The sequence below is a fragment of the Ciona intestinalis genome, chromosome 12 (assembly GCF_000224145.3).
Source record: "Ciona intestinalis chromosome 12, KH, whole genome shotgun sequence".
Lineage (NCBI taxonomy): Eukaryota > Metazoa > Chordata > Ascidiacea > Phlebobranchia > Cionidae > Ciona > Ciona intestinalis.
In genome coordinates, this window is record NC_020177.2 from 2,412,316 (window position 1) to 2,440,145 (window position 27,830).

General features: G+C 36.0%; 2 protein-coding genes and 1 long non-coding RNA gene across 5 annotated transcripts in view; 2 read left to right on the forward strand and 1 right to left on the reverse strand.

Annotated features, from left to right (window-relative positions):
* Positions 1–4,185, forward strand: LOC113474793. 2 transcript variants are annotated; one of them, XR_003396482.1, is made up of 4 exons: positions 1–12; positions 784–886; positions 1,616–1,700; positions 3,929–4,185. It is a non-coding gene; the product is annotated as an uncharacterized LOC113474793 (long non-coding RNA). The 2 variants fall into 2 exon arrangements; XR_003396483.1 differs by having other exon boundaries at positions 1,664–1,700.
* Positions 2,322–19,553, reverse strand: LOC100179918 (myeloperoxidase). Its single transcript, XM_002120523.2, has 24 exons — positions 19,434–19,553; positions 18,616–18,763; positions 17,800–17,887; positions 17,214–17,382; positions 16,492–16,642; positions 15,546–15,642; positions 14,809–14,965; positions 14,365–14,419; positions 13,456–13,562; positions 12,695–12,850; positions 11,940–12,086; positions 11,442–11,543; positions 10,841–10,999; positions 9,952–10,079; positions 9,292–9,405; positions 8,893–9,056; positions 8,067–8,200; positions 7,063–7,231; positions 6,304–6,476; positions 5,360–5,575; positions 4,465–4,695; positions 3,903–4,027; positions 3,024–3,150; positions 2,322–2,580 (listed from the first exon to the last, which is right to left on the reverse strand). The coding sequence occupies exons 1-24, from the start codon at positions 19,507–19,509 to the stop codon at positions 2,576–2,578; spliced, it is 3,198 nt and encodes a 1,065-aa protein (XP_002120559.1). The 5' UTR covers positions 19,510–19,553; the 3' UTR covers positions 2,322–2,575.
* LOC100182257 (solute carrier family 23 member 2-like) overlaps positions 7,901–27,830 on the forward strand; it is a 22,468-nt gene continuing 2,538 nt past the window's right edge. The window contains exons 1-10 of one of the 2 annotated variants that reach the window (XM_026837216.1): positions 7,901–7,908; positions 22,306–22,311; positions 22,449–22,585; positions 22,983–23,149; positions 23,941–24,127; positions 24,587–24,768; positions 25,363–25,483; positions 26,216–26,352; positions 26,648–26,815; positions 27,435–27,555. In XM_026837216.1, the coding sequence (XP_026693017.1) occupies positions 22,472–22,585; positions 22,983–23,149; positions 23,941–24,127; positions 24,587–24,768; positions 25,363–25,483; positions 26,216–26,352; positions 26,648–26,815; positions 27,435–27,555 (1,197 nt within the window). In that variant the 5' untranslated portion in view covers positions 7,901–7,908; positions 22,306–22,311; positions 22,449–22,471. Of the gene's footprint in view, positions 7,909–22,305; positions 22,312–22,448; positions 22,586–22,982; positions 23,150–23,940; positions 24,128–24,586; positions 24,769–25,362; positions 25,484–26,215; positions 26,353–26,647; positions 26,816–27,434; positions 27,556–27,830 lie in introns of those variants that run through there. The other variant, XM_026837217.1, reaches the window with a different exon arrangement.

Sequence of the window (27,830 nt, forward strand, 5' to 3'; positions counted from 1 at the left end):
ATTTGAAGTAAGGTTTTTATAATAAAAATGAGTTTGTATCGGTTTGTGTGGGTGTTGCGCAATGATCGGCAGCAGCTGTTGTCCAATTAAAGGCAATTATCTTACTAGGCGTTTAAATTGACGATATTATTAAAAATAGACAAAATTTAAACTTTTGACTAGTGCGTTTGGTGATAGATTATTAATAGCCTGTTAGATGTATTTTTATACCAAACAAGTTGGTGAAATATAACTCGTTCTGTTGGTTCATTCAAAAAACGAGTTTGTTTCTTGTTGTGGATAAAAGTTCACCTTCCTACAACACAAAGGCATTGTTGCATCATACATATACAAAACATGCTTTTTTTATGAATGAAAATTTAAATTTAAATACAAAAATTAACTGTTTATATTCACAAATCAATATTTTCGGTTTAAAACAGGAAATCATTCACAGAAATCTTTTTACATGCGGCAGTCCTGCTTCTTCCAGTCAGTAAACATCATATTTCGTGAAAAGGAGCAAAAAGCGAGGAGAAATTTAGGATGTGAGAAGCGGGACTAGCGTTTTTTGCGAAACTTTGCTTGCAGCTACGAAGGGGCGCCTGTAGAAGTTACGTCGTGTTTTGAAACGTGTTTTGGTGCGATTCAGTCCAGGTTTACGAACATGTAACTGTTATTGTTGAGTGCATTTTGATATTTACCAAAGTGAAAAGCCAACGATTAAAATTCAGATTATAGCAATATTTATGCACAGAAGTAGCAAATGTATTTTGCTTCCAACTCTTTTCCGTTTTATTACAGATTTAAGCTATTAGCTAAACCTATTGGGACTTTGTTTTTGGTCTTATGATACGCAGAATCTCCAACATGCATATCTTCCTTGATTAAATTGGAGCTTTAAAACGTAAGTAGGGTTGGTTTTTAAGGTATAAACACAGTAACAAGTAACGGTAACCTAGTTTTCCGGTGCTATATTAAAAATACTCATATATAGAAATGTTATATACACGTAAATCGACACTCACTCAGCATAGAAGGGTGGGGTATAAGATGGGACATGTTTTTATTCATTTTTCTCATTTCATTCGGTAGTAGAAAAGGTATATTTACATAATTAAATAACCGATTTTTCACGATTCGCATTGTTAATTGCTCAAAACACGATAGAGAAGTATGGGGTTCGGGTGCTTACGGTATCCCATCTTACCCCACAGTAATATATAATGTCTACGTCTCTATATGTATATACGCGGTAATGATTATATGGGATTTTGAAAGTTGCTATTTATAGTATGTTTGAATATATAAGCGCCCTTAACAAAATTATATAACCATATACTCACGATTTCATTTTAAAAAGTGTTTTTCTTTAATATTTTGTGCTAACCGTGTTTTTCCTACCACACAGTACTACAGTAGGGTGGGGGAAAATGGGACACCTTTTAACTCCAATTTCTCGTCCCATTTAGTAGTAAACAAAGAACATTCAAAATATCATAAAACTATATCCTCACGACTCCCATAGACTGTTGTTAATTATTAAAAACACGATCAGGATATTTGTATATTATGTGCTAAAGGTGTGCCATCTTCCCCCACTCTACTATATATATGTTTTTGTCCTATTATACAGATACACAAGTAATCAAACCACTATCATACCCTTCTCGTTTCTGTATAGGTGTCCACATGTCGCTGTCATCTTATCCAGTAATTCGGTAAGCAAGCTTTCCTTTTGCTATTATACCTTACTTGGTTACGCGCTGTGGTAAATTGCTAAACGTGCCTATTCCTCTAGCCCAGATATTGCGTGTTCCAGGGTCGGTGAGGCTGCTGTATTTTTGATTATTTTAGGCCCTTACTTAAACCAATATTGAAAAGAAAATAAAAAAGGCAAGGAAAGGGTGTTTGGTCTTAATTTGTGTCTTGTGTCGTATTGCTCCCAGTACACCCTAGGCATAATAAAACGATGGTACTGAGCTGGGTGTAAGACCAGGTTGAAAGATAGCCGGCCAACAGCTCGGCAAACCGTAATAGAACACTAGCAGAATCTTACAGATTAGTTTAGGAAAAAAAATATAAAAAATACCAAAGATAAAGACAAAGACAATATATATGTAGAAAAGGAACAATGGTAAATGTCATTAGACCCCAGGTTTAAAGGCTAACGACGATATGTCCTTGTCAAGTAAAAACCCCAACACCTGTAGCACCTGTAGTAGTTTTTACCCGACACTTTTATAGTTTTTACTCGCAGCGTGTTTTTACGACTGTCGTTTTGTTGTTCATCCCCTTCTCTTCGCTGTTCTAATTTATCTTAGATAAATACACGGTATGTTATGGTAAAGTAATCAAATAATGAGTGGTTAAATCCTTATAGCGATGTCAAATTCTATTTCAACTTGTTTTTATGTATTTTTGCTCTGTTTTGTCACACCGTTGATCCAACACATATAACAGCAGAAGTACTTTTACCGTATATATCTATGTACCACATGTATTTAGAAGGGGCGTTAATAAATAGGAACTCACATGACACAACATAACGTTTTATGTTTTAAAATGTACACAATGCACTCTGTGTTCTTCTTTTTTACCCTGAAAAACAAATTCAAACTTAATATTTAGAATAGGGTGAAAAAAAGAACAACTCTTCATTTTTTTCTTGTCCATTTGGCAGTAAACAAAAACATATTCAAAGAGTTATAAAACCATATATACTCACGCCTCCCAGAGACCGTTGTTAATTGTTTAAAACCCGATATTAGGAAATTAGGTTCTGAAGGTGCCCAGTTTTCCCCCGCCATACTATATATAACAGGTTAATATAAAATGGGACATGTTTTCATTTCATTTTATTTTCTAATTTAGTATAGTAAAAAACAAATATTAACTTTCAATCATATACTCGTGCCCTTACGCCTCCAAAAAAGCGTTGTTAAGTGTTAAAAACACGATTATAAAATATGGGTTTTTATAAGCTAAAGGTATATCCCAACTTGCATCACAATATTATAACAATATTTGTCCTATATAACTACCTCGGTTGCATAAATATCGAACTCTATAATCTTTGCATTGTAGCCCCGGCTGGTGCTTCCCCCGACACAAGAGTCCATCTTGTGGACTCAGCATCTCAAATACGTCACCGCTTTCCCGCGCTGGTATCTGTGACGTCATATTACAAAATGATTGTTAATAATACGTCATCGTTTTTTCTGGCCAATTGATTCTTTGTTCTAGCTTAAGTTTTACAATAACGTAGTTTTCTGTTTTAAATTAACATCTGTAACCCACTGTGAGTTGCTTCTTGCTTTTCATACAGTTTAACAGTCACGCTTTTTAACCAATTCTCTTTTTATTTTCTTCTAAAGGTATTATAACGACTGTCTTATTGATGTTATTCCCAATCTCTTCATTATGTTAGTTAAATATGACTATAGTAGGGTGGGGGAATATGGGACACCTTTAGCACATAATATCTAAATATCCTGAAGGTGTTTTAAACAATTACTAACGGTCTATGGGAGTCGTGGTCGTATAGTTTTATAATTATTTGAATGTTTTTTGTTTACTACTAAACGGGGCGAGAAAATAAAGTTAAAAGGTGCCCCATCTTCCCCCACCCTACTGTATTAATTTCAATCGAAAGAAAAAATAAACATTTTGTTATGATTGCTGTTATAGTTGGGTGGGGGAAAATGGGACACTTTTTCATTCTATTTTCTCGTCCCATTTGGTAGTAAACAAAAAAAATTCAAAGAGTTATAAAAACATATTTTAACGACGCCCATAAACGTTGTTACTTGTTTAAAACACGATCAAGATATATGGATATTAAATTCTAAAGGTGTCCCGTCTCTCCCACAGTACTATACGTCGAACCCGCTATCACATAATCCAAATTTAAACGTACTTACCCCATCCAATGTTTGTGCTTGTACAGCTACTGGTTTAGAACAAGCACTACTGCCTGGCAATCCTTCATCGTCGACGAAATCGGGCGATTGTGGCGACGTTTGGTCCGACCAACTTGTCCAATAAGCTAAAACGGCGAAACTTTACTATGACGTCATTTTTTTTACTATGACGTCACATTTTTTTTTACTGTGACGGTAAATTTTTGTACTATCACGGTACATCTATATTTACTGTGACGTTACACTTTTGAATTATGACGTCAAACTTAGACTGTGATGCTACAATTTTAACAATAACGCCGCATTCATTATGTTTTACGACAAGGTCACAATTTTCTACAATGACGTCGTAATATTTTACAATGACGTCACAATTTTATACGATGACGTCACTCTTTTAGTATGTGGTCAGATTTTTTACAATGACGTCACAACTTCGCAATGACGTCACGATTGTTTATGTAAACAATCCCCTAACCCTAATCATTATTAATAAAACACACTATGAATGAAACGTCACATTTTTTTTACTATGACGTCATTTTATTGTTACGTCACTAACCTTCGGCGGAGTCGACAAACGGAAAGTCGGTGCCCTTGATCTGCCCCGGTGGGCATTTAAATCGAATTTGCATGTAGCCGTTTACGCTCCGCATATCTGTGCCCATGACGTCATTGCATACGTCATCAGGCCTGTATACACGCAGGCTTCGGAGGACAGATGTCCCAGGGTTAAGTGGAAGGCTTGTGGTGTCGTAATGTGTGATGGGAAACCACATTGTCCAAACGTAATCTATACAACATTCGTTTAAATGTGTAAAAAAAAATAGAATAGTAAAAAGAATTTCAGATTAATATATAGTAGGGCGGGGGAAGATAGGGCACCTTTAGCACATAATATTTAAATATTCTAACCGTTTTTAAAACAATTAACAACGGTCTGTGAGGGTCGTGAGGATACGGTTTTATGATTTTTAAATGTTTTTTTTTTGTTTACTACCAAATGGGACAAGAAAATGTAATGAAAAGGTGTCCCATCTCTGCCCACCTTACTATATTACACGTATAGTCGGGTGGGGTAATATGGAATATGTTTAGTATTTTTGCCACGTCCTAATTGACACTAAACAAAGAATATTTACAGAATTAAACAACTGCATCCTTTTCACTTATAAAAAAACGTTGGTAATTGTTTAAAGAATATTTACAGAATTAAACAACTGCATCCTTTTCACCTATAAAAAAACGTTGGTAATTGTTTAAAGAATATTTACAGAATTAAACAACTGCATCCTTAACGACTTTAAAAAACGTTGTTAATTGATTAAAACCGGTTCAGGGAATATCGACTATTATGTGGTAACTGTATCCCATCTTACCCCACAGTACTATATAAATTGCACCACTCCAGACTAAAAACAAATAAATAAATTCCATCGTCCGCAAATAAAGCAGACCTGCTGTATTGATGTTTTCCACGTGACTTGGAAAATCTCCTACAGATGTTTCATTCCATGCGCTTAATTCCAGCGACTTTATAGAACTACATGGTATGCGTTGGTTGCCCGCCAACCTATGCAGTTTCATGGCTGCCGGTTGAATCGTTGTGAAGTTATCAGCTACGTCACAAATGACGCTTGATAACGTCACAGACTTGATAGCTTCCAATTGGCCTAAAAAAAACAAATATTAAAAAAATAGGACGTATGTAGTATTTTTTTCCTCTTATTAAATTTGCTAGCAAACAAAAACTATTGACAAAATTATATAGCCCTAGCCCGCGATTTTTAAAATCGTTGTTAATTGTTTATAACACAATAAGAATAGATAGGAAGTTATGTTATAACGGTATCCCATATTACCACACAGTACTATATAGCGAAAGGTGTACTCGATAGCAATTTCGATAAACCCAGTGGTCGAGAATGGGTTGTCCGCAAAAGCAATTTTAGTATTCGCTTATTTGTGTGTATTTCGCCACCAAACAAAAAAACGTACCGATCTCCAAAATTTACCCACAAAGTTACATACTTCGTAAGCATAAGGTGTATATGAAAAAGAATAGCCGTGTTACAATGACTGTCTTTGTCCCACCACGCGAGAAAAAAGTTACAATTATTAATTTTATTCATTAATTCACGCATGAATGCTTTGCACGTTTCAACAATTAATAACCGACAAGCGGAATTATAAGTTATATAGTAGGATAAGGGAAGACGGGACACTTTTAGCACATAATATCGAAATATCGTGTTTTAAGGAATTAACAAAGGTCTACGGGAGTCGTGAGAATATGGTTTTACAATTCTTCGTATGCCCTTTGTTTACTACCAAGTGGGACAGAAAATAAATTAAAAAACTACCCCATCTTCCCCCACCCTACTATACTGCATTTTCTTACTTGGTGTAAGGGTAGAAAACCTCCCTCCATTTTCGAACCAGTGCGCATCCCCTTTGCGCAGGTCACGGAACTGGTGGCCCAGCAAACACGCGAAAGTTGGCCCGGCTATTCCGCCTGCTGTCGAATTCTCGGAGATCCCTCCAACAAATAGATCTATGTCGTCCACGACACCACTGTGTGACGTCACAAATTATACGTCATAACTAATACGTCACAAGCTATAATATTTCGGACATAGAATGTTTTAACGCACCTTTTTTGGGGCCCGTATAGGCCACGGATAAGTTGTGTTGATTTCATTCATAGTGTGTTTTATTAATAATGATTAGGGTTTGTTATATTTATAAATGTGTGTTAACGGTTTCCCACCCTACCCTATAGTACAGGGGTTCTTAAACTTTTTGTATGCTTTACCGTTTTAACAAAGATGCCTCAGATTACCCCCAATATGTAACATGGGGCTCATTTATTAAAAAGCGATAACAACTGTCTACATCAGTTATATTTAATGCAACGGATGCGCTAGCTTTTTAGCAACGAGTTGTTCAATACGTCTGGTAAAGTAATACAATTGGCACAATTTTTCGGTCTCATTAACTGATGTGGATTTTGATTGGTAGCTCATTTACCCTCTTAATACAAGGAATTTACTCTCAGGGGTAAATTTAACCCAGTTTAAAAATAATTTCATAGTACTTAACTCCTGGTTGAAGACAAATAAATCGATTCCAATAAATACGCCATATCTTACACGCTTACTTATATAAAGTTTTCAGCCTTTCTTGCATAGAAGATGGTATGTCAATCAACTCGTCAAAAGTTGTTGCTGCTTTCAAACCGCAGAACTTTCTGTGTTCGTTGTAAGACGGCACGCCATGGTCTCTCCCTCTCTGTATATTAATCGCGGGAAGGTCCTTGCCGTATTTACCTAAAAATGAAAAATTGCATTACCTTTTCTGGTGTAGTAGGGTGGGGAAAGATGGGACACCTTTAGCACATAATATCCAGATATCCTGATCGTGTTTTAAACAATTAACAACGATCTATGAGAGTCATGAGGACATAGTTTTATATTTCTTTGAATGTTCTTTGTTTACCACTAAATGGGACAAGAAAATAGAGTTAAAAAGTGTCCCATCTTCCCCCATCCTACTGTATGTCGTTTAAGATAACCTAATCTTTTATTTTTCTCTTCGAAAACGGCAATGAAGATGATGTTATTTAAATAATAAAGAGAAAGAAATCAACGTCAAAACGGCAGGCGTTAAAACTCGCAATAGATATGGGAAAATCGGCCTCTTTATCTTAAACGACTTAAAAGTACACCAAAATGAACGTTTTCTGGTGAAAATTGCCGCTTTTCACAACACTGAAATAGTTTGGCAATTCAAATAAAAACAGACCAATGTTGTTTGAATTAAACGATTAATTCAATTTCCGTACTTACAGAGACCTGCTAAAATGCAACATATACATACCGCCGCCAACCTGGTTTAAATGCTATTTGTTTTCAAAAGGGTTTTGAACTCAAATCTTATAAAGAAATCTACAGTAAAGTGGGGTAATATGGGACACGTTTTCCTTGTTGTTTTCTTATTCCATTTGGTGATTAAAAAAAGAATATTCACTCATTGCCAGAGCTGTTTAGCCGTTTAACCTTACAACCCGTTTCAATTGTTAATTTTTCAAAACATGCTAACGGTACCCCATTTTACTCTATAGTACTAGTAAAAACACTGCCCATATTCTACTTTAAACTTTACCTTCTTCTGCAAACAACCTGTCAATCAAACCCTCAGCGAAATCTGTGTCGAACTTCATAGCATGATCAGTCAGCATACCCCTAATAACCGAACCAGCTCCAAACTTTTCAAACAAAGGAATCGCGTTGAAAAATCTGTAACGAGTAGAAATTACTACATGATACCTCTGGCAACTATTTGTTTAACCTTTTCAAAAAAAAATATATTTTTTTTAAAGTAAACTAAAAAATAAAAATGTGCTTTGAAATTTTTGGTAATACACCCCTTGGGTGAGGTCCTACAGCGTGGCTCGCAATTGGACCTGAAATTTAAACAGAATTCGTTCCATTACCGAGCATGTAACCGTAGGACAGTTATCATAGTGGAGTAAAGTTGGAGACAGCTGGCCATTTTTACACCCCATTTGATGATAAACAACTAAAGTGTTTCAGATTTGTATGACAGGATTTTCACTACTGTATAAACCGCACCATAGCCGATTGCTGTTAATAACTATTTGAAAGGATGTTAAAATATTGGCAATATGTGCTTAAATGCCCCCCCCCCCCCCACTCAGAAGATGGGACGCTGTTTCACTTTATTTTCTTGTCCAATTTGGTAGTAAACAAAGAACATTAAAATAATTTTAAGACTGTATCCCCACGACTTTCACAGACCGTTGTTAATTGTTTAAAACACGATCAGGATATTTGAAATTATCTGCTAAAGGTGTCCCACCTTACCCCACTCTACTAAAACTAATAAAAAACCGGTGTTAAAAAATGGGAGAATATGTGATAAGGTGTTCTAGTTCCCATATATTGTACCAGAAAACGAATGTGCTTACTGTGTATGTAGGTCGATTACTGGGTCGTTTTGGTTTATCGAGTAATCGGGGTTCGGCCGAGTAAGAACATGGTTGACCAGTGTATGACCGAGTCTTAATGCTGCTGTCATCACAGATATATCCGCTGTTGCGTCATAGAGGGGATCGTATCCGTAATAATAGCCCTGTTGAATGATAAATGAATGAATAAATGAATGACATTTTTCTCATGTTTTATGCTGGTAAGTAATGAATGAGATATTTTATCCTGTTTTTGTTATAACACATTTACGAATAAAACAAAAGTCAAAACTTCTTTTTAATCTAGAAAAAAGGTAAAGTTACTTTTACTGTGACGTAATAATCAAAAGACCACTGTGACGTAATTATCAAACAACCACTGTGACGTAATAATCGAACCTTATCCGTGAGTTTGAGATCAAATCTTCTCATGACGTCATCACCTAACATGATTGGGAGAAATTCGTTGAATGTAATTTGCTGATGCATAGCGCCAACTATCGACCGAGCTGTCTGTAAGCGGTTTTGTTACAATATCTTAGAGAACTATATAATACTGTGGGGTAAGATGGGACGCATTCAGCAGATAATATCTAAATATCCTGATTGTGTTTTAAACAATTACCAACGGTCTATGTGAGTGGTGAGGATACGGTTTTATAATTCTTTAAACGTTCCATGTTTACTACCAAATGAGAGAAGAAAATATATTAAAAAGGTGTCCCATCTCCCCCCATCCTATATTATATTACTGTGGGGAAAGATGGAAAATCGTAAGCACTAAAATTCGATTTTCTAATCATGTTTTAACAATTAACAACGGCCTTTAGAGTCGTGAGGTTACGTTTTTATATTTCTGTTTGCGATTTTTTAAGAACCAAGCACTTCTGCGCGTAAAAATGGCCTTCTACCAAGCTTTGTATCGCTTACAAAAACCAAATAAACACACGCCGACCATGCATTTGTATAAGCGATTCACGCTCCGTGGACTCCGTAATGGCGGACACAAGCGCCGTTTCCCGGCGTGACGTTGACCCAACCAACTACATTATGTACTACCTCGAATATCTTGGTTCCGTCCCAGTGAGAATTTATGTTGGCCAGTTGATCTGCTATCTTGTTATGCATTCTTAACCATGTTGTATGATCTGCCATTAAAGGGGTTTGTTCGTTTGCTCTGATGTCCCCTGTGTTAAATATATTTTCAATTTGTGTGAAGTTTAGACTATACTTAGACTGTAGTGTACGCCAATATCTAAATGAAGCCACCACCGTTTATACCAGTGGTTCTTAGACTTTTATCTATGTTTTACCCTTTTATCAAAGATGCTTATCAGACTTCCCCCAATATGTAATAAGGGGCTTATTTATTAAAATAAGAAAACAACTAATTACATCAGTTATATTTAATGCATCGGATGCACTTTGGGAACGAGTTGTTCAATGTTTGGTAAAGTACTACAATTGGCACGATTTTTCTGCCCCGTCAACTGATGTGGATTTTGATTGGCAGCTTATTTACCCTCTATTTTTTTTCGTCCGGCAAAAATACGTTGTCATCAGATAAAACAGACGATTTGATCATTTAAAAGGGTTTAGCCGTGTATACCAGCTAGCTGTATTTTTAAAACGCCGATTATTTACGTGCTGCACCAACATTGAGAATACGACCATTAAAAAAAGTACAAACTAAGTCTCATATAAGCAATTACAATACGCTAGTAACTGCTGTACGTTATATATACCTCCGCACCGTATGTTTTACTAACGGATACTGTATCCAGATGCTAAAAACTGCAAAGACGTTGGCCGTTGAACAGACATTTTTGGCTTTCATAGCGACGGAAAATACATTTATTACACAGAAGGAATTTCCAATGTTCCATTTTTCCTTTTCCACAAATAGGCATTTCATTTTCTCACAAAAAGAACTTCCACTTCTACTCACCGGCTGCGAAACATGGTTTATCCGCTGGCTTATGGATCGCAGCATCGCATTCAAACTGACTGCTGATTTGAGAATGGATTTGTGTTAAAAGAGGAAGTCCAGAATGGAATGGACACGACGCATTGTAGGTTCCAACTAATAGTTTCCCGTCGTTCTGACCTGCGTCAAAATATAAAAAATCCGGCAATTTATTCCTTTGATGAAAGTAGGATGGGGGGCGATGGGACATCTTTTTATTCTACTTTCTCGTCCCATTTAGTAGTAAACAAAAACATTTAATGAATTATAAAACCGTATCCTCACGAATTCAATATATCCCGTTATTATTTGTTTAAGACACGATTAGGGTATTTGAAAATTTTCTTTAAATACTACCAAATGGGACGAAAAAAGAGAATGAAAACATGTCAAATCTTACCCCACCCTTCTAACATTTCGTCAATCTTGCTTTTAAATCCGCTATGTTTAAACAGTAGAATTAACGATAGTCGTTATAACACGCATGTTCACACACCTCGTGCCAGCTTACGAGTTGCCAAATATGTTACTTTGTGGGTGGGTGATTTTTAATAGATGTTCTTATATAGTATCCCATACTAACCTGAAACAAGGCTTGACTTGAATTGGTCATTACTTCCGTATATGTTACTTGCATCAATATATGCAGTAATAGTATTCTCCTGTTGCCTGGTATTGTTCTTACCTTGATAAGTTATGTTATGCAGGTAAATCATAGGATTTTTTCAAAGATATAAAAAAAAATATTAAAAAGTTTTACTGAGTGAAAAATATTAAGTCATTTTCCAGAGTTTTTTTTGAGTTTTTCTTTAAAGTTGGTTTTAATAACTATTTTTGTTATGTTGTCTGGTGTATAACTACTTGACAAAGGCTGAATTGGCATCGGTATATAACAGTATAGTAGACTGGGAAGAATGGGACACCATTTTATTTTTCCGACACATTTGTTAGTGAACAAAGAACATTGAAAGAATTATAAAACTGTACTCTTAACAACTCCCACAGACGGGTATTTGGATATTATTGCTAAAGCTGTCCCGTCTTACCCCACTATATATTCCACAACGCAAATATAACTCACAATTAATATCCAGAACGCTTTTAGCTCGTACAAATGGTATGCAATCTTTTTCCGGTTTCATAATGTCGTTATCGGGAATCTTGATATTAAAGCATAATGGGTTCGAATCCCCGCACGGGCAGTCAAGTCGCAGTTTTCCGCTGGCATCTAAAACAGTGGCTCCATTTTACTAAACATTCTATTTATCTCTTCGAATTCAGTAACGAAGATAAGAATAACTTAAACCGTGAAAAAAGGGAATGAACTGAAAAAATGACAGTCGTTATATAAAGACGCTACGGTTAAAAACTATCGGAGCTAAAGTTTTAAATAATGTCGTATCTGCTTAAACCGCAATGCAGTATAAACAAATTTGTACCGATATGAATCCAATTAAAACAAATTAAGAAGTTAACGGTTTGTCTAAAGCTTTAAGTTAATGGGTTGGCTAAATTCTTAGCCATACATAAAAAAAAAAACAAATATTAAAAAAAAGATTCCCCAAAATGATCACCCACAAAGTTACATACGCCGTAATAACTCGTAAGCTGGTACGAGGTGTACGAAACAGAACACCCCTGTTATAAGGACTAACGTTGCGTTGCCACGCGAGGGTAAATAAGTTACATTTATTCAAGAAATTGAAAAAAGCATGATGACAAACTTAAAATAATAGCTAATATATCAGCTATCACAGATTGGGTGTCTATTTAACCGATAGTTTTAAAAGTTGCCTAAAAATTAATTCTGCGTAAAACGTTAGCATTTAATTTTACCTTTATCTTCTCCTAGCTTTGAAAGGTCGTGTGCGAGTAATTGTCCCCATAGCGGAAACTGGTGACTGGCCACGCTTGATTGCTCGTTTATGTCGTTTCGAATCGCCTGGGTGACCGCACGGGCAGAAGGGAGTCGCGCGCCACCCCGCGGCGAACCTGGAAAAAAATAGACGTTAAGTGTGTTATTTCAGAACTATAGTACAGTTGGGTAAGATGGGATGCCGTTAACAGCTAAATCTCATTCTTTCTGTTTTTTTAACAAATAACAGCGGCCTTTAAGAGCCGCAGTGCAATGATTGCATAATTCTGTAAATATTGTATACAACCGCATAGAACATGGAAAAAAAGAAATGTCTCATCTTACCCCACTCTGCTATAATTCAAAATAAAAACAAACTTTAGAAAAGCGTATAATTCTGTTAGTTCCGTACATATGGTAATCTTGGTAAAAAGTATCTTAAAAAGATCTCGTTGCAAAAACAATTAGTCATTATATAGTATAGAATGGAGCAAGATGGGACACCTTTTCATTTTATTTCCTTGTCCTATTTGGTAAAAAACAAAGAACATTTAAAGAATTATAAAACCGTATCCCCACGACTGCCATAGACCGTTGTTAATCGTTTAAAACAAAATCAGAATATGTGGATATTATGTGCTAAAGGGGTTCCACCCCCCCACCCTACTATTATACTGATTATATTTATTCGTGGGGTGATTTGCAGAAACCACTACTATTTACTCCCTACGGTATGACTCACCTACGCCGTCCTCGTAAGAAGCTGGCAACATCCGTTTATAAGCTCGCCTGCTTCGCCCTCGATCGCTGTTTAATCGATTGTTGCACGAACCGTCCATTGTCCGGTAACTAGTGGTCGCATTATGAAATCATAATGTTACAGCATTAAGAGAAAAGTATATAAGTAGTACTATGGGAGAGAAGGGACACCTTTAGCACACTTTAAACAATTAACAACGGTATATGAAAGTCGTGAAGGCATGGTTTTATAATTCCTCGAATGTTCTTTGTTTACTACCAAATGAGACGAGAAAATAGAATAAAAAGGTGTCTCATCTTTCCCCACCCTACTATACGTAAACATGCTGTAGCATGTTTAAACTACCATGTGAAAACATAATGTTTAGCTTTGGTAAAGTTGATACCGTTCTACCGAACGGAAACAACGAAACAATGTTCTTTAACTAAATAAAGTAAAAAGTGCAACGTGTTTTAACGACTGTCGTTTTGTTGTTGATTCAATTCGTTTTGTTTTTTATTAAAAAATGTTATGTTATGATGTAAAGCTGTTATACAAAAAGAAAAGTCCTGGCCTTTGTTTTTAAATCTTTTGCAGCAAAAGTATAATATAGTAGGGTGGGGTAAAATGGGACGTTTTTATGTTATTTTTCGCTCCCTTTGGTAGTAAACAAAAAACGTTCAAAGAATTATAAAACCGGAAAATGCAAACACTGTACTTTTCTCATGCATCAAAGCTATTTTGAGTTTAATGAATCAATGTAACTTACTTTATCCTCGCGTGGCGGAAAACGACAGATGTTCATATTTTAAGCGGGATTTTTTGTATTTTTTTTTATGTGGAACTGGTAATTTGGACAACCCATTAGTGACCACTAAGTTAACAATAAAGTAATCAATAAAAAAATCTTACATGTTTTGACCGCACACGGTCAAGTTAGCTAAACACGGTGACGGCATCGAATCAACTGAAATTGAAAATAAATAATAAATACAATTTTTATGTAACGTTGTAATGTGCTTACTATGAAAGCAAAATTTCATCACTTTTGAATGCAACATCTACGATTTTTAATTGACTCTCTTTTCCACACATTTTCTCAGTAGCGTGTTTTAACCTTACTTTGGTTCTAACAACTGTTGTTTTGCTATTGCTGATTCTCCCATTTACGTACGTATTTCTTATTTACTACCACATATGGGATGAGAAAATTAATTAAAAACGAAACTCATCTTACCCCACCCCACTATGTGTAGTAGGGTGGGAGAAATGGGACACATAACCCTACGTCCTAGGGTATTACAGACTATAGACCATGCCTAATGAAACAGCGTAAAACAATTCACTTGTACTGACCTGCTGGTACGTGTGTTTTCTGGCACAGTGACGGTCTATGACGGTCGCATCTCAACAGTGAAACTTTCCCAGCTTGGTCCGGAGCAATTGCAGCGCAATCCGCAAGTTCTGTATTTCCAGCAGAATACCAGTTTACTAAGCTACTACTAACCGTGCCCTGCAATGATAAATGATGGGGTTTCGTTAACAGTAACATTGTGGGCGTGTTTGTATTTGTGTAAGACACCTAACGGCAATGACTCCAACCCAGTGGTCAACAATGGGTTGTCTGAATTATTAAACTCCTGGTCATGTTTTGAACAATAAATAACGCTATCATAGAGTCATGGGGATATAGGGTTATATAATTTTAAAATATACATTGTCTACTACCAAATGCAATATAATTTTAAAATATACATTGTTTACTACCAAATGCGACTAGAAACGGAATAAAAACGTGGACCGTCTTACCCCAACCTATAATAATTAAGTAGGACGGGGGAAGATGGGAAATATTTTATTCTATTTTCCCGTCCCATTTCGTAGTAAGCAAAAAGACATTTAAAACAATAGAAAACCGTATCTTCACGACTCCCATAAACGTATTGTTAATTGTTTTAAACACGATCAGAGTATTTGAATATTGGTGCTAAAAGTGTCCCATCTCACCCCACAATACTCTGTATATAGCTTTTAAACATAAACTCCATGCGCATTTAAAATCTAGTTAACGTTATAAAGTTATGCCATCTTACCCCTGTAACAAGGTCCAATGTTCCCTCTGATCTTTTATCGTTCATACCAACCCAGGCCTTCTTGTTTGTCCCGCCGGGGTACAGAGTGGTCACAAAACTGCAATGCAGTAAGTAATTAAACAATTATACCCCGCATCCACAGTTTTACGTGTATGTTCTGAGCAAAACGCTTAACGGCAATTGCTCCAACCCAGTGGTTTCTAACGAATTGTCGAAATTGCCAGCCATATAGAAAAAAAACACCCCAAAGTTACGTATAGTGTGTGAGGGTGGGGAGAAAGATTGGACAGTTTTTTAATCAGTTTTCTCGTCCCATTGTAGTAAACAAAGAACATTTGAAAAAAACATACAACCGTATTCTCACGGCTCCCGTAGACCGTTGTTAATTGTTTAAAACACGATCAGGATATTTGGATATTATGTGCTAAAAGTGTCCCTTCCCCCACCCTACTATACGTGGTGACTTGTAGGCTTGCACAAAGTGTATAAAACAAAACACCCGTGTTATATACCAAATGTAGCCCGCCACGCGAGGGTTACGTAAGTTAATATATATATATTCTGTGTATTCATAGTTTTGATTTAAAATAACCGTTTTCAGTCTTTTCGTACTTTCGAATCAATAGCATACTTGAATTTAAGTTGACTGTCAGAAATGAAATCACTGTAGTAAGATTTATCTCATGATCGAGAATAATAGGGTGGGGGGACATGGGACACCTTTTTATTCCATCTTATCGTCCCATTTGGTGGTAAACAAAAAAACATTCAAAGAATTTTAAAACCGTATCCTCACGACTTCCATAGACCCTTCCATAGATTGTTTAGAACACGGTCAGGATATTTGGATATTATGTGATAAAGGTGTCCCATCTTTCCCCACCCTAGTGTCCCATCTTTCCACGCCCTACTATATACCAAACTAAACATCAAACCATCGACCAACCTTGCAAGACCAGCATCGGTGATTGGGTTCGTTGCAAGTTCCCCTCCCCACTCCCGACACTTCGTTTGTCCCAGCTCATACGTCATTGCTGACGTCAGCAGGGCATATTCAATACCAGCTCTCTGAACAGTGCGGTATTTTGGTGGATTTCCTGTATTTTGCGTGTATGTGAAAACAAACTATTTTTAACCGTTTTTTTTGTAATTTTAAGTTACTCGTAACCTCACGTAAAAGTTCACCGTTGAACTGACAGTTAATTTCACGGATATTTCTATCTGTGTGATTAAATACGCAGTTAATCACTTTTAAACCAACGTTTCTGCCTCTAAATCACTACCTTGTGGGTATAAGCACATTAACAACATATATGTAACTAAATCGCAGATTACACAGTTAATAAAAGATAACATACTAACTTGAAATAGCATAACATTCTACTCAAATCTCACATTTTGCCGTTTACAAGAAAAAACCTTACAAATAATAATCTAACATGAAGCTAAACACATCGATACTTAAAAACAACTTTCTAAAATTCTCACTTTAACACATAATATTCAAATACCTTTATGGTGTTTTAAAAAATTAACAACGGTTTATAGGAGTCGTGGGGATACGGTTTTATAATTCTTTGAATGTTCTTTGTTTACTACCTAATTCATCAGGAAAATAGAGTAAAAGGTGTCCCATGTTCCCCCACCCTACTATATGTTATTTTTTACCGATTGAGACTTCGCATATTCCAAAAAATGAATTTCGGCAATCTACGTCATCAAGATGTCTTGGTGAATGTTTACAAGGTTTGTTGACTATAACGACACAATCTTGATTGTTTCTATTGTCTGGTTGCGCAATATGCCAGGCGTCCAGCCATGCGAAATGCGACGGCATCTGCAATACGGTATTCAATAAAAAAAATTAAAAAAATTAAAAATCTGAAAAAAAAAACAAAAAAGAAAGAAAAAGAAATAAGAAAAAAAAACTGTGAACACATTGCATTTTAGTTGCGACTTTGTAATCACTACTTCGTTAAACGTGCTTTAAGCGAGCATACTTTTGCTCAAACATACTTATTAGTGCAACACCTAACTATACAGATAATACTTTTGGGTAAGATGGGATAATGAAGAAACGATATCTCATACACAAATTTCAACGCCATTTGAAAGACGCGGTGCGATACGGGTATACAAAATACCGTAAATGTTTATTTACTACCGAATGGGCAGAAAAGAATACAAAAACATGTCCCATATTGCCCCACCCTACTAGATAACTATTGGTCGTACTTCATAAATAAAAACTTACCCCATCATTCCATACAAAGTGTCCTTCCCTTGTAATATCATCAAGTCCAACCCATACCGGCATTTCCTTGAAATAAGATGCTAGCTTCCTGAAAAACAAAACAAAGATAAAAGTTCTCTCTGTTGTGAATATTATGTTTGTCAGCGCAAACTTTGCTTACGTTTTAACTTAAAAACTGACCCATTTAATTTAACTTGCATTACAAAATTTGGACTCAAAATTTTCAAAAATTTAAAATTTGTGTAGTTTTTTATTCCAAAAGAAAAGAAATCGGAGGTACGTATTTAGTAGGGTGGGGGAAGTCGGGACACCTTTAGCACAAATAATATTCAAATATCCTGATCTTGTTTTAAACAATTACTTACGGTTTAATGGAGTCGTGATGATATGGTTTTATAATTCTTTGAATTTTCTTTATTTACTACCAAATGTGACGAGGAAACAAAATAAAAATGTATCCCACCTTTTTATATGTTTTGTTTATAACAAAAAAGTGGAGAAAAAAAATCACCTATTAGAAACCGATGTTCTATATATTTTCAAATTCCAACCTATCTATAATAACTAAGTGCTATATAGTAGGGTGGGGGAAGATGGGACACCTTTAGCACATAATATCCAAATATCCTAATCGTGTTTTAAATAATTACCAACGGTCTATGAGAGTCATAAGGACATAGTTTCATATTTCTTTAAATGTTCTTTGTTTACTACTAAATGGGACGAGAAAATAGAGGTAAAAAGTGTCCCATCTTCCCCTACCCTACTGTATTACAACTCTTCATAGAACACAATATTTTCTAATGTTAACATTACTTGAAGTATATTTGATCTCTGATCCCGTTCATGGCGAGTTTACCGTTCCAGCCTTCGCATTCTGCCTGTGCTCTCTTGTACGTTAATCTGGTCCCAGTAAGCGAATATTGGAAGCCATTACCGGGTTGATACCATCCCCGTTTCGTTGCTAATCGAGAAAAAAATATTTATTTTTTGGAAATTTAAAAACTTTGTTTTAAAAAGACAATATTACGACAACTTTTGCGGTATACTATTTGTTAAACAAAACTTTTAGTTGTTGAGTTGCTAAACGAGGAAATATTTTTTTTATTGGAAAAAAAAATCTTGATTTAAAAAGACAGTTTTGCTACGACTTTTGCGGTATACTGGGCTAATGCTGGCCTGAATCCCAATTCCAAAGCCGTGCCACGCTGTGGGCCATCATACACATATAATACAACACGATAACATACGTTTATTATAAGTTTTAAACGTTTGATGAACCCCCTCTTAGAGCATAAGAAGGATTGGTTAAGACAATATATTTTAAATTTCTGAGCTTCTACCCCCGCAGCGCTGCGCAAGGCTAGATTGGGCCCATTTATACCCAAAGTATTAACTTATAGTAGGGTGGGGGAAGATGGGACATACTTTCATTCTATTTTTTTTGTCCCATTTGGTAATAAACAAAGAACACATATTTATAAAACCGTATATCCTCATGACTCTCATAGACCGTTGTTAATTGTTTAAACACGATCAGGATATTTGAATATTATGTGCTAAAGGTGTCCCATCTTACCCCACTCTACTATATATTCACACATAAAAAAGTTAATTAAAATATTTCCACTCACCCGAACCGTTTATAGCCATCAGACTAAACATAAACAACGTTGTTATGATTTTCCACCATTCTAATCTTGCTGTCATTTTACAAAACAAACAAAACAGATCGAAATCCTACTTTACCTATTCCACCTACAAGGGAAATTTCAATCAGGTCAATTAAATCACTTACTGCAAACTTAATAGGCAAATGTCCGGCGCCAGGCAAAGTAGTTAGCGCGCCTGCCTTTAACCCGAAGGTAATGTGATCAAGTCTCGTCGGTGCTACTGTTGTGGGCGTATATGTTTTTTGGGGGAAGACACTTAACAGCAATTGCTCCAACCAAGTTGTCACTATAATAGGGTATCGAAACTATCAGCCACACAAACAAAAATCAAAAATCCAAAAAAATAATCACCCGCAAAGTATATACATGGCAACTCGTAAGCTGGCACGAGGTATGAAACAAAACACCCGTGTTATAAGGACTGTCGTTTTTCGGCCACGCGAGGATTATGTAAGTTACATTCATTTATAAATCTCAGAACCACAAAAAGAACATTCAAAGAGTTATAAAACGGTATCCTCACGACTCTCATAGACAGTTGTTAATTGCTTAAAACCTGTTCAGGATGTTTAGATATTATGTGCTAGATGTGTCCCATCTTACCCCACAGTGCTATACTTTATTTTTACCCCCTTCCACTAAAAACAACCTCTTCAAGGGTTTATATACTGAACTGTAATGAATCCCGTTAAACTACTCCTGGCCTACTATGTTTGGCCAGCACAATTCGCTGGGCTAATGTAAGGTGCTTATTCCGTATCACTTTATTTTAAATGGTTTAAAATCTAGGTTTTAAATAAATTGCATCTACAAAAACGTCAAAAACTGCTCTTAAATATATACTACAAGCAGACTAAAACTCATACCTTCATAAAATACATAAAACTACTTTCATAAATAAAAAAAACACTTTAAAATCGAATCCCCTCTCTTTATAACGGTCAAACTGTAAAATGTCCAAAACACACAGCAACAGTGAACTATACATTATCAAAACACCTCTGAAGCAATATCGGGCTTTATACTAAATGCTTATACTGTATTACTAACTACGGAATGTATATCGTCTGTTTAAGCATTGGTTTATGTCGTCATAGAGTATGAGACACCTGAGCGGAAACGTTAGTATATTGTCTTCATGTAGCAACGGAAATTATGTAGTTGTGCGATTCGTATATTATTATTAGTATTAAACAGATTCGGTATCCATCGTATGTTAATTAATTGTGGATGTACGTTTTCAGATTACTGTATAAAATGTCGCTTAAATATTTAATCTATATTTTTTGATACTATACATAAGTGGGTGGGGGAAGATGGGACATCATTTTTTTTTTCCTTGTCCCATTTAGTAGTAAACGAAGAACATTCAAAAATTTATAAAACCGTATCTTCACGACTCCTATAGACAGTTTTTATTTGTTTAAAACACGATCACGGTATTTGGATAATATGTGCAAAAGGTGTTGTATCTTACCCCACAGTTTTACGATATCGCTAAAATTGTTAAAGGTGGCTGTACACAGTACCCGGAATTCGTCCGTTTTGTCTGTTTTGTCCGGATTTCGCTGCCGCATGCGGAACTCGGTAATGTGTTTGCATGCGACTTCGCACGCCGGATACTGTGTACAGCCACCTTAAGCCGTTGTCTATACTGCATGACTAATCCGTACGTACGTCGCCGTTCTTGCTCAATGATTCATTTCAAGATTAATCCCAGCCTTTCATTGTTTAACGTAAGTCGTATAACGTATAGTCATACTTTATGTAATATACTAACTGGATAAAGAAAACGCAAAGCGCAAATTTTGTAATTCTTGTATTTATTTCTGCTAGCACGTCTGGGTACATGGACGTACGTGTGCATGTGCCTCATGCTCACTGTCGAGTTAAAACAGAAGTGTTTCAATTTACACCAGGCGCACACAATGTATTGATACACCTCTTGCTCACTGTTAGGTTACAATATGGGAGCCTTCTTATAAACTAAACAAACATGGTGTATTTATAAACCGTATATGCTCGATACTGAGGTATGAAATACATTTTAAGTGTTTTTTTTGTTGGTATTAGACATTTATAGTAGTTTATAACATACAGACAAGATAATCGCGGAAAAGCGTTTGAAAGCGTTTAACCCGTCACAGCAAGGTGTTAGTATTTGTTCCTGTTAAAGTGTCATTTTCATGCTTATTACTTGCATTGTAATGTTTGTTTATTCTTTGAAGTAAGATCCCAATGTTTATTATCTAAACATCCGACCGTACCCGTTAAGACTAATTTAACAGGCACCGAGCAATAAAAAAAACTTTGAAGTCGCTAAAATTGCTTATGGTACTCATATGCTACTTGCCGAACATCGCCATATATCAAGGGTCGCAAAAGTTAATTATTGAAAAAATCCGCTTCCCACAGATAAAGCTGATGAAGCCGACTATAAGTTACTGCTATTTGCAAGCAAAGCCGCTTAGTGTGTTTTGCAATGACGCCTGTCTTATCTAACGCAAATGCAATTTGAAAAATATAGGGTTGGTTTATTAAAGATAAGACAGTAGCTTAGATATCAGAATAATATGATGTGAGGTTTTTCGTTATATATGTGTTACGTTGCTTCTTATACATCAGTAGTGCCAGGATTAAAATTACGCGTATTATATCGCTGTACTTCGATTGGTACACAGTTTAGCATAAATCGTTCGTCTTAACTTGCGTGCCTCAGTTTAAGCTTAGCTACATAGTAGTGCGGAGTAAGATGGGATACTGTTAGCACATAAATCCTATATTTCCCATTCGTGTTTATAAACAATTACCAACAGCCTATGAGAGTCGTAAGAATACGGTTTTATAATTCTTTAAATGTTCTTTTACTACCAAATGGAACAGAAAATAGAATGAAAAGGTGTCATAACTCCCACACCTTATAATATATATAAAAAATAGAAGAATTTTTGGGAATAAATCATATTTTCTTTTTAGAGCTAAGAGACCAAGATACTAAAATGGGAAAGAAAGACAAAGAAGATGAAGCCAATGAAAGCACAGGAGCGCATCATCTAATGTATGGATTGAACGACGTTCCCCCATGGTATCTCTGCATAACGTTTGGGTTGCAGGTATTTATTTAAAGTTTTGTGGGTATTTTTGGTGGGTCAGTGTTTTTGAGACAAGTATAAGCTACAACGCGGACATAGAAAAGTATGAGCTTAATTTTTCACATGGGTGAGGTACCCAGCCTGAATTTGCTTACATATTTGTTTGTTATTTTTTTGAAAATTGTAAAAAATTATTAAAAGAGTGTTAATTACTTTCTAAAAAAAGCTCAAAAATACTTATAAATTTGTTCTTTATTTTCTTGAAAATACTGAATAGGCTTACATATCTATTTCTCATTTTCTTGAAAGGACTGAAAAAAAGCTTATAATTTTTTTATTTATTTTCTTGTGAAACCCCCTTAATTATTACGTTAAAAAGATTACAAATTTCTTACAATTTTTATGTTTATTTTCGTAGCACCTTTTGCTCTCAGTCGGGGGAATTGTGGGCATGCCTTTATTATTGGCTCCCAAGTTATGTATGGGTAATGACGACATTGGGAACCAAGGAAGGGCTTATGTTATTGGAACTCTGTTTGTTGTATCTGGAATCAGCACAATAATACAAACTACCTTCGGAAACAGGCAAGTTATGGTGCATGGTAGGGTAGGGTAAGATGGGAAATGTTTTGTTCTCTTTTTTCGTCCCATTTGGTGGTAAACAAGAAATGCAAATAATTGTAAAATCAGGGTTGTTAATTGTTCAAAACTCGATCAGAAAATATGGGTTTTAGGTGCTTACGTTATCCCATCTTATCCCACAGTAGTATATAATAATAAATTTAAAGTTTATGGTTACCACAGCATAAAGCGTCTAATGCAAACTCTATAAAATATTCTGCAAACAAGTTGTTAAACTTATGTTTGCTTGGGCGTGACCGCTTTGCGATAAACTCATAACCGCCTTGCGATAAACTGCTGTGCGGGGTCGCTTCTCTCGTATTAATATTAACGAGTATAATTTATAGTTTGTCTAGTTTTACGATTGTCTAATCTTGACGGTTAATAAAGATTTATAGTCATTGCATACTCTGTATATATATATATATAGTAGGGTGGGGAAAGATGGGACACCTTATCGTTCCATTTTTCCGTCACATTTGGTAGTAAACAAAGAGCATTCAAAGAATTACAAAACCGCGTACTCTCTCGACTCCCATAGACCGTTGTTAATTGTTTAAAACAATATCAGCATATTTGGATATTATGTGCTAAAGGTGTCCCATATCCCCCCACCCTACTATATGTATATGTGCCTGGTGTACAAAAAGAAACCCATGTAATTATAACACGACAGCGAGCATAAGGTGTATATGAAGACACCATATGTGCTCTCTGCCATTAACCCATCAACTGACGCTGATTTTAAATCCCAGGTTACCGATTCTACAAGGAAGTTCCTTTGCATTTTTTGCTCCTATCCTATCAAGTCTTGCCCTTCCCCACAACAAATGTCCTGACCCTTTACCCCCCGGCTCGTTTAACTCAACAACTACTTTATACAACGATACAGATGGTTCAATAGTGGACGGTGAAGAGTTATGGATGAGAAGAGTACGAGAGGTAAGTTATGACCTTTCTTATTCATAGCATAGCATAATTTTTCTTATTTTTGGAATATAAGTTTAGTTATAGTACTGTGTGATAAGATGGGATACTGTTGGCATCTGAATCCAATATTTATGATCGTGTTTTAAACAAAATTAACACATTTTTTGTTGCTCGGTCCGACATGCGAGAATAAATAAGTGGCTTTTCGCTGCTATTATTGTGGGCGTATATGTGTCCTTGGGCAAGACACTTAACGGCAATTGCTCCAACCCAGTGGTCACTAATGGGTTGTCCATCAGCCACACATAAAAAATATAAAAAAAATCACCCACAAAAGCAACATACTTGGTAACTCGTAAGCTGGCACGAGGTGTATGAAACAGAACCCCCGTGTTTAACGACTGGCATTTTCGTTCGCGCGAGGATAAATTAAATTACATTCATTTATTTGATCACACAATGCTTTTTCAGACACAGGGCTCAATGGCAGTTGCAGCACTATTCGAAGTTATTCTTGGTATGACCGGCACAGTTGGATTAATGATGAGACTTATAGGCCCAGTCACCATAGCTCCGACTATTGCATTAATTGGATTAGATTTGTTCGCATCTGCACCCTTTCATGCTTCTACCAACTGGGCAACTGCTATTTTGTAAGTAGATTACATAACAGTGTATTATCTTAGCGCGTCGACCCAGAGTGTACGGGTCAAAGACCAATGAAGTGTATTGTAGGCGTGTGTGTACACGTAGCAGCAATTTCTTCAACCCTCAGTTGTATGAAACACATCTGCCGTGTTATAAAAACTGTAGTTGCCCTACCACGAAATGATAAATAAGTTACTAACTCATAAGCGGACTATTTATGAAACACAACCCGTGTTACAAGAACTGAAGTTGCCTTGCTAAGGTACTAGCTCAAAAGCGAAAGATTTATAAAAACACAATCAGGTGTTATGAGAACTGTAGTAGCCCTGCCCCTTAAAATAAACAAGTAAAATTTGTATATCCTGCTCGACTAGGCATATAACTTTATATAGTGGGGTGGGGAAGATGGGACACCTTTAGCACAAAATATATAAATATCCTGGTCGTGTTTTAAACAATTAACAATGGTCTATGAACAGGACAAGGTTTTATAATTCTTTGAATGTTCTTTGTTTACTACCAAAATGTACGAGAAAATAGAATAAAAAGGTGTCCCATCTTCTCCCATCCTACTATACTAATAAAGATAAACGTTCTAGTACAAGCACAGCTCTCATTGTTTCGTCACAATACTTGTCCCACATCAAAGTTCCCTTCTTCTCATTTAACCGAAAGCGCAAGTGCCACGTGATTTGGGTCCCAGCTTTCAAAATGTTTCCGGTAAGTGATACCCTTTTATCTGAACCCCTATTCTGTTCTACGAGAGTATGTCCTACATACATTGACGCGTCACAAAACTTGACATTTACGCTGGGGTTTTATTACACCGAAACCTATGTTACCATAACTTATATATGGCCATTAAAACCGTAACCCTAACCTTAAACCTTAAGGGCGACCATTTTTTCCATGTTAGAGGCCATTCTGAAAATCGACGCCGCAGTGTCTTAATAAGTGATATTAGTTATTTTTTGATTTTTTAATGGAATCTACATAATTGTGGTAGGACGGGGTAAGATAGGCACTGTTTATATTCATTTTCATCGCCCCATTTCGGAGTAAACAACGCACATAACAGAATTATATAACCGCATACTCAAGACTCCAAAAGAAAATCGATAAAAACAACGATTTTAAAATATGCAATATAGTAGGGTTAGGGAAGACGGGACACCTTTTCATTCCATTTTTTCGTCCCATTTGGTAGTAAACAAAAAATATTCTAAGAATTCTAACACCGTATCCTCACGACTCACATAGACCGTTACTAATTGTTTAAAAGGCGGTCAGGATATTTGGATGTTATGTGCCAAAGGTGTGCCATCTTCCTCCACCCTACTATATTATATGTGCTAACGATATCCAATTTTGCCCCACATTATTTACTAATTTCGCAATCTAGTTCAAAAAAACATTCTTTTGAAATTTTATAAAGGATTTCTATATTTTTAGGTTCTGATAGCCCTTATCTGTGGGTGGACATTATGTTGGATATTAACAGCCACAGACTATTTATCACCGGATCCTGCAGATCATAGTTACTATGCAAGAGCTGACATAAGAATTGCAGTCATTCATAATAGCCCTTGGTGAGCATGTACATATATATCAACATGTAGTGGCGAAGCCAGGGGGAGGGTTTAGGGGGTCACGACCCCCGCCTCTTTTAAACCAAAAAAATGTTTGTTTTTTGAAATTTTTAGAAATAGAATGAAAAATCTTATCTTTCCATACCCTACTAAAATATATATGCATATTATACCTGTCTATATACAAACTGTTTAAAGAGACAGTAAATTATTTGCCCCAAAATAAATAGCCTAGGTAGGCTATGACATCTTTTCGTGCAGGCTTATTGCTATTTCAAGTTGTTTTTTCCCATAGGTTTCGTGTTCCCTACCCTGGACAGTGGGGCGCTCCACGAGTTGTACTTTCTGGGGTGATTGGAATGTTAGGCGGGGTACTGGGAAGCACTATTGAATCAATCGGCGACTACTACGCGTGTGCTAAGCTTACAGAGAGCCCGCCACCCCCTAAACACTCAATTAACAGGCAAGTTTTTTTAAAAAAACATTTCTTAATTCAACAACTTAGATCAGTGGTTCTTGAACTTTTTTGTATGTTTACCTTTTTTAACAAAGATACTTATCTATTTTACCCCCAATATGTAATATGACGCTCATTTATTAAAAAGCGAGAACAACTGTCTACATCAGTTATGTTTAATGCGACGGATGCGCTTGCTTTTTGGCAACGAGCTGTTCAAGGTGTGGTAAAGTACTACAGTTGGCACAAATTTTCTGTTTCGTCAACTGATGGATTTTGATTGATAGCTGATTTACTCCAGTTCAAGAAATGCTGATTTATAGATTTTAGACAACGGTTAAGTGACCAATGGGCACTGAGCCCAATTGGCAGTTGAAATGCCGTTATAAATGTCTTTCCCAAGCACACACGCGACCACTATGGTAGCAGAGTTGACCGTCGAATTTGTGCCATTTGGTCTAGAGGCAGGCGCTCTTTACTACGACGGCAATTAAAATGACACTTTAAAAATACCGACACTTAAATTAAAATGCATAAATACTAATAAAAACACTCCATAATTTATCCTAAATTACTATAACAGTGTTATGTTATTCCACAACTTATTTTATCTGTGACGTCACAGAGGGATTATGATGGAAGGTATGGGTTGTGTTCTTGCTGGACTTTTTGGTACAACAACAGGAACGACTTCATTTAGTGAAAATATTGCTGCTATTGGCGTGACAAGAGTCGGAAGCAGAAGGGTGAATTATATAACTATCAATATTTAGTGCCATAGTAGGGTTGGGGAAGATGGGGCACCTTTCAACTCTATTTTCTTATCCCATTTAGTGGTAAACAAAGTTCAAAGAATTATAAAACTTTATCCCTACGACTCTCATAGGCCGTTGTTAATTGCTTAAAACACGATCAGGATTCAAGATATTATGTGCTAAAGGTGTCTCATCTTTCCCCACCCTACTATATTTTAAGCCGAAAGCATAATTTCAAAACTTAACTTTTTTTTTAGTTTACTTTC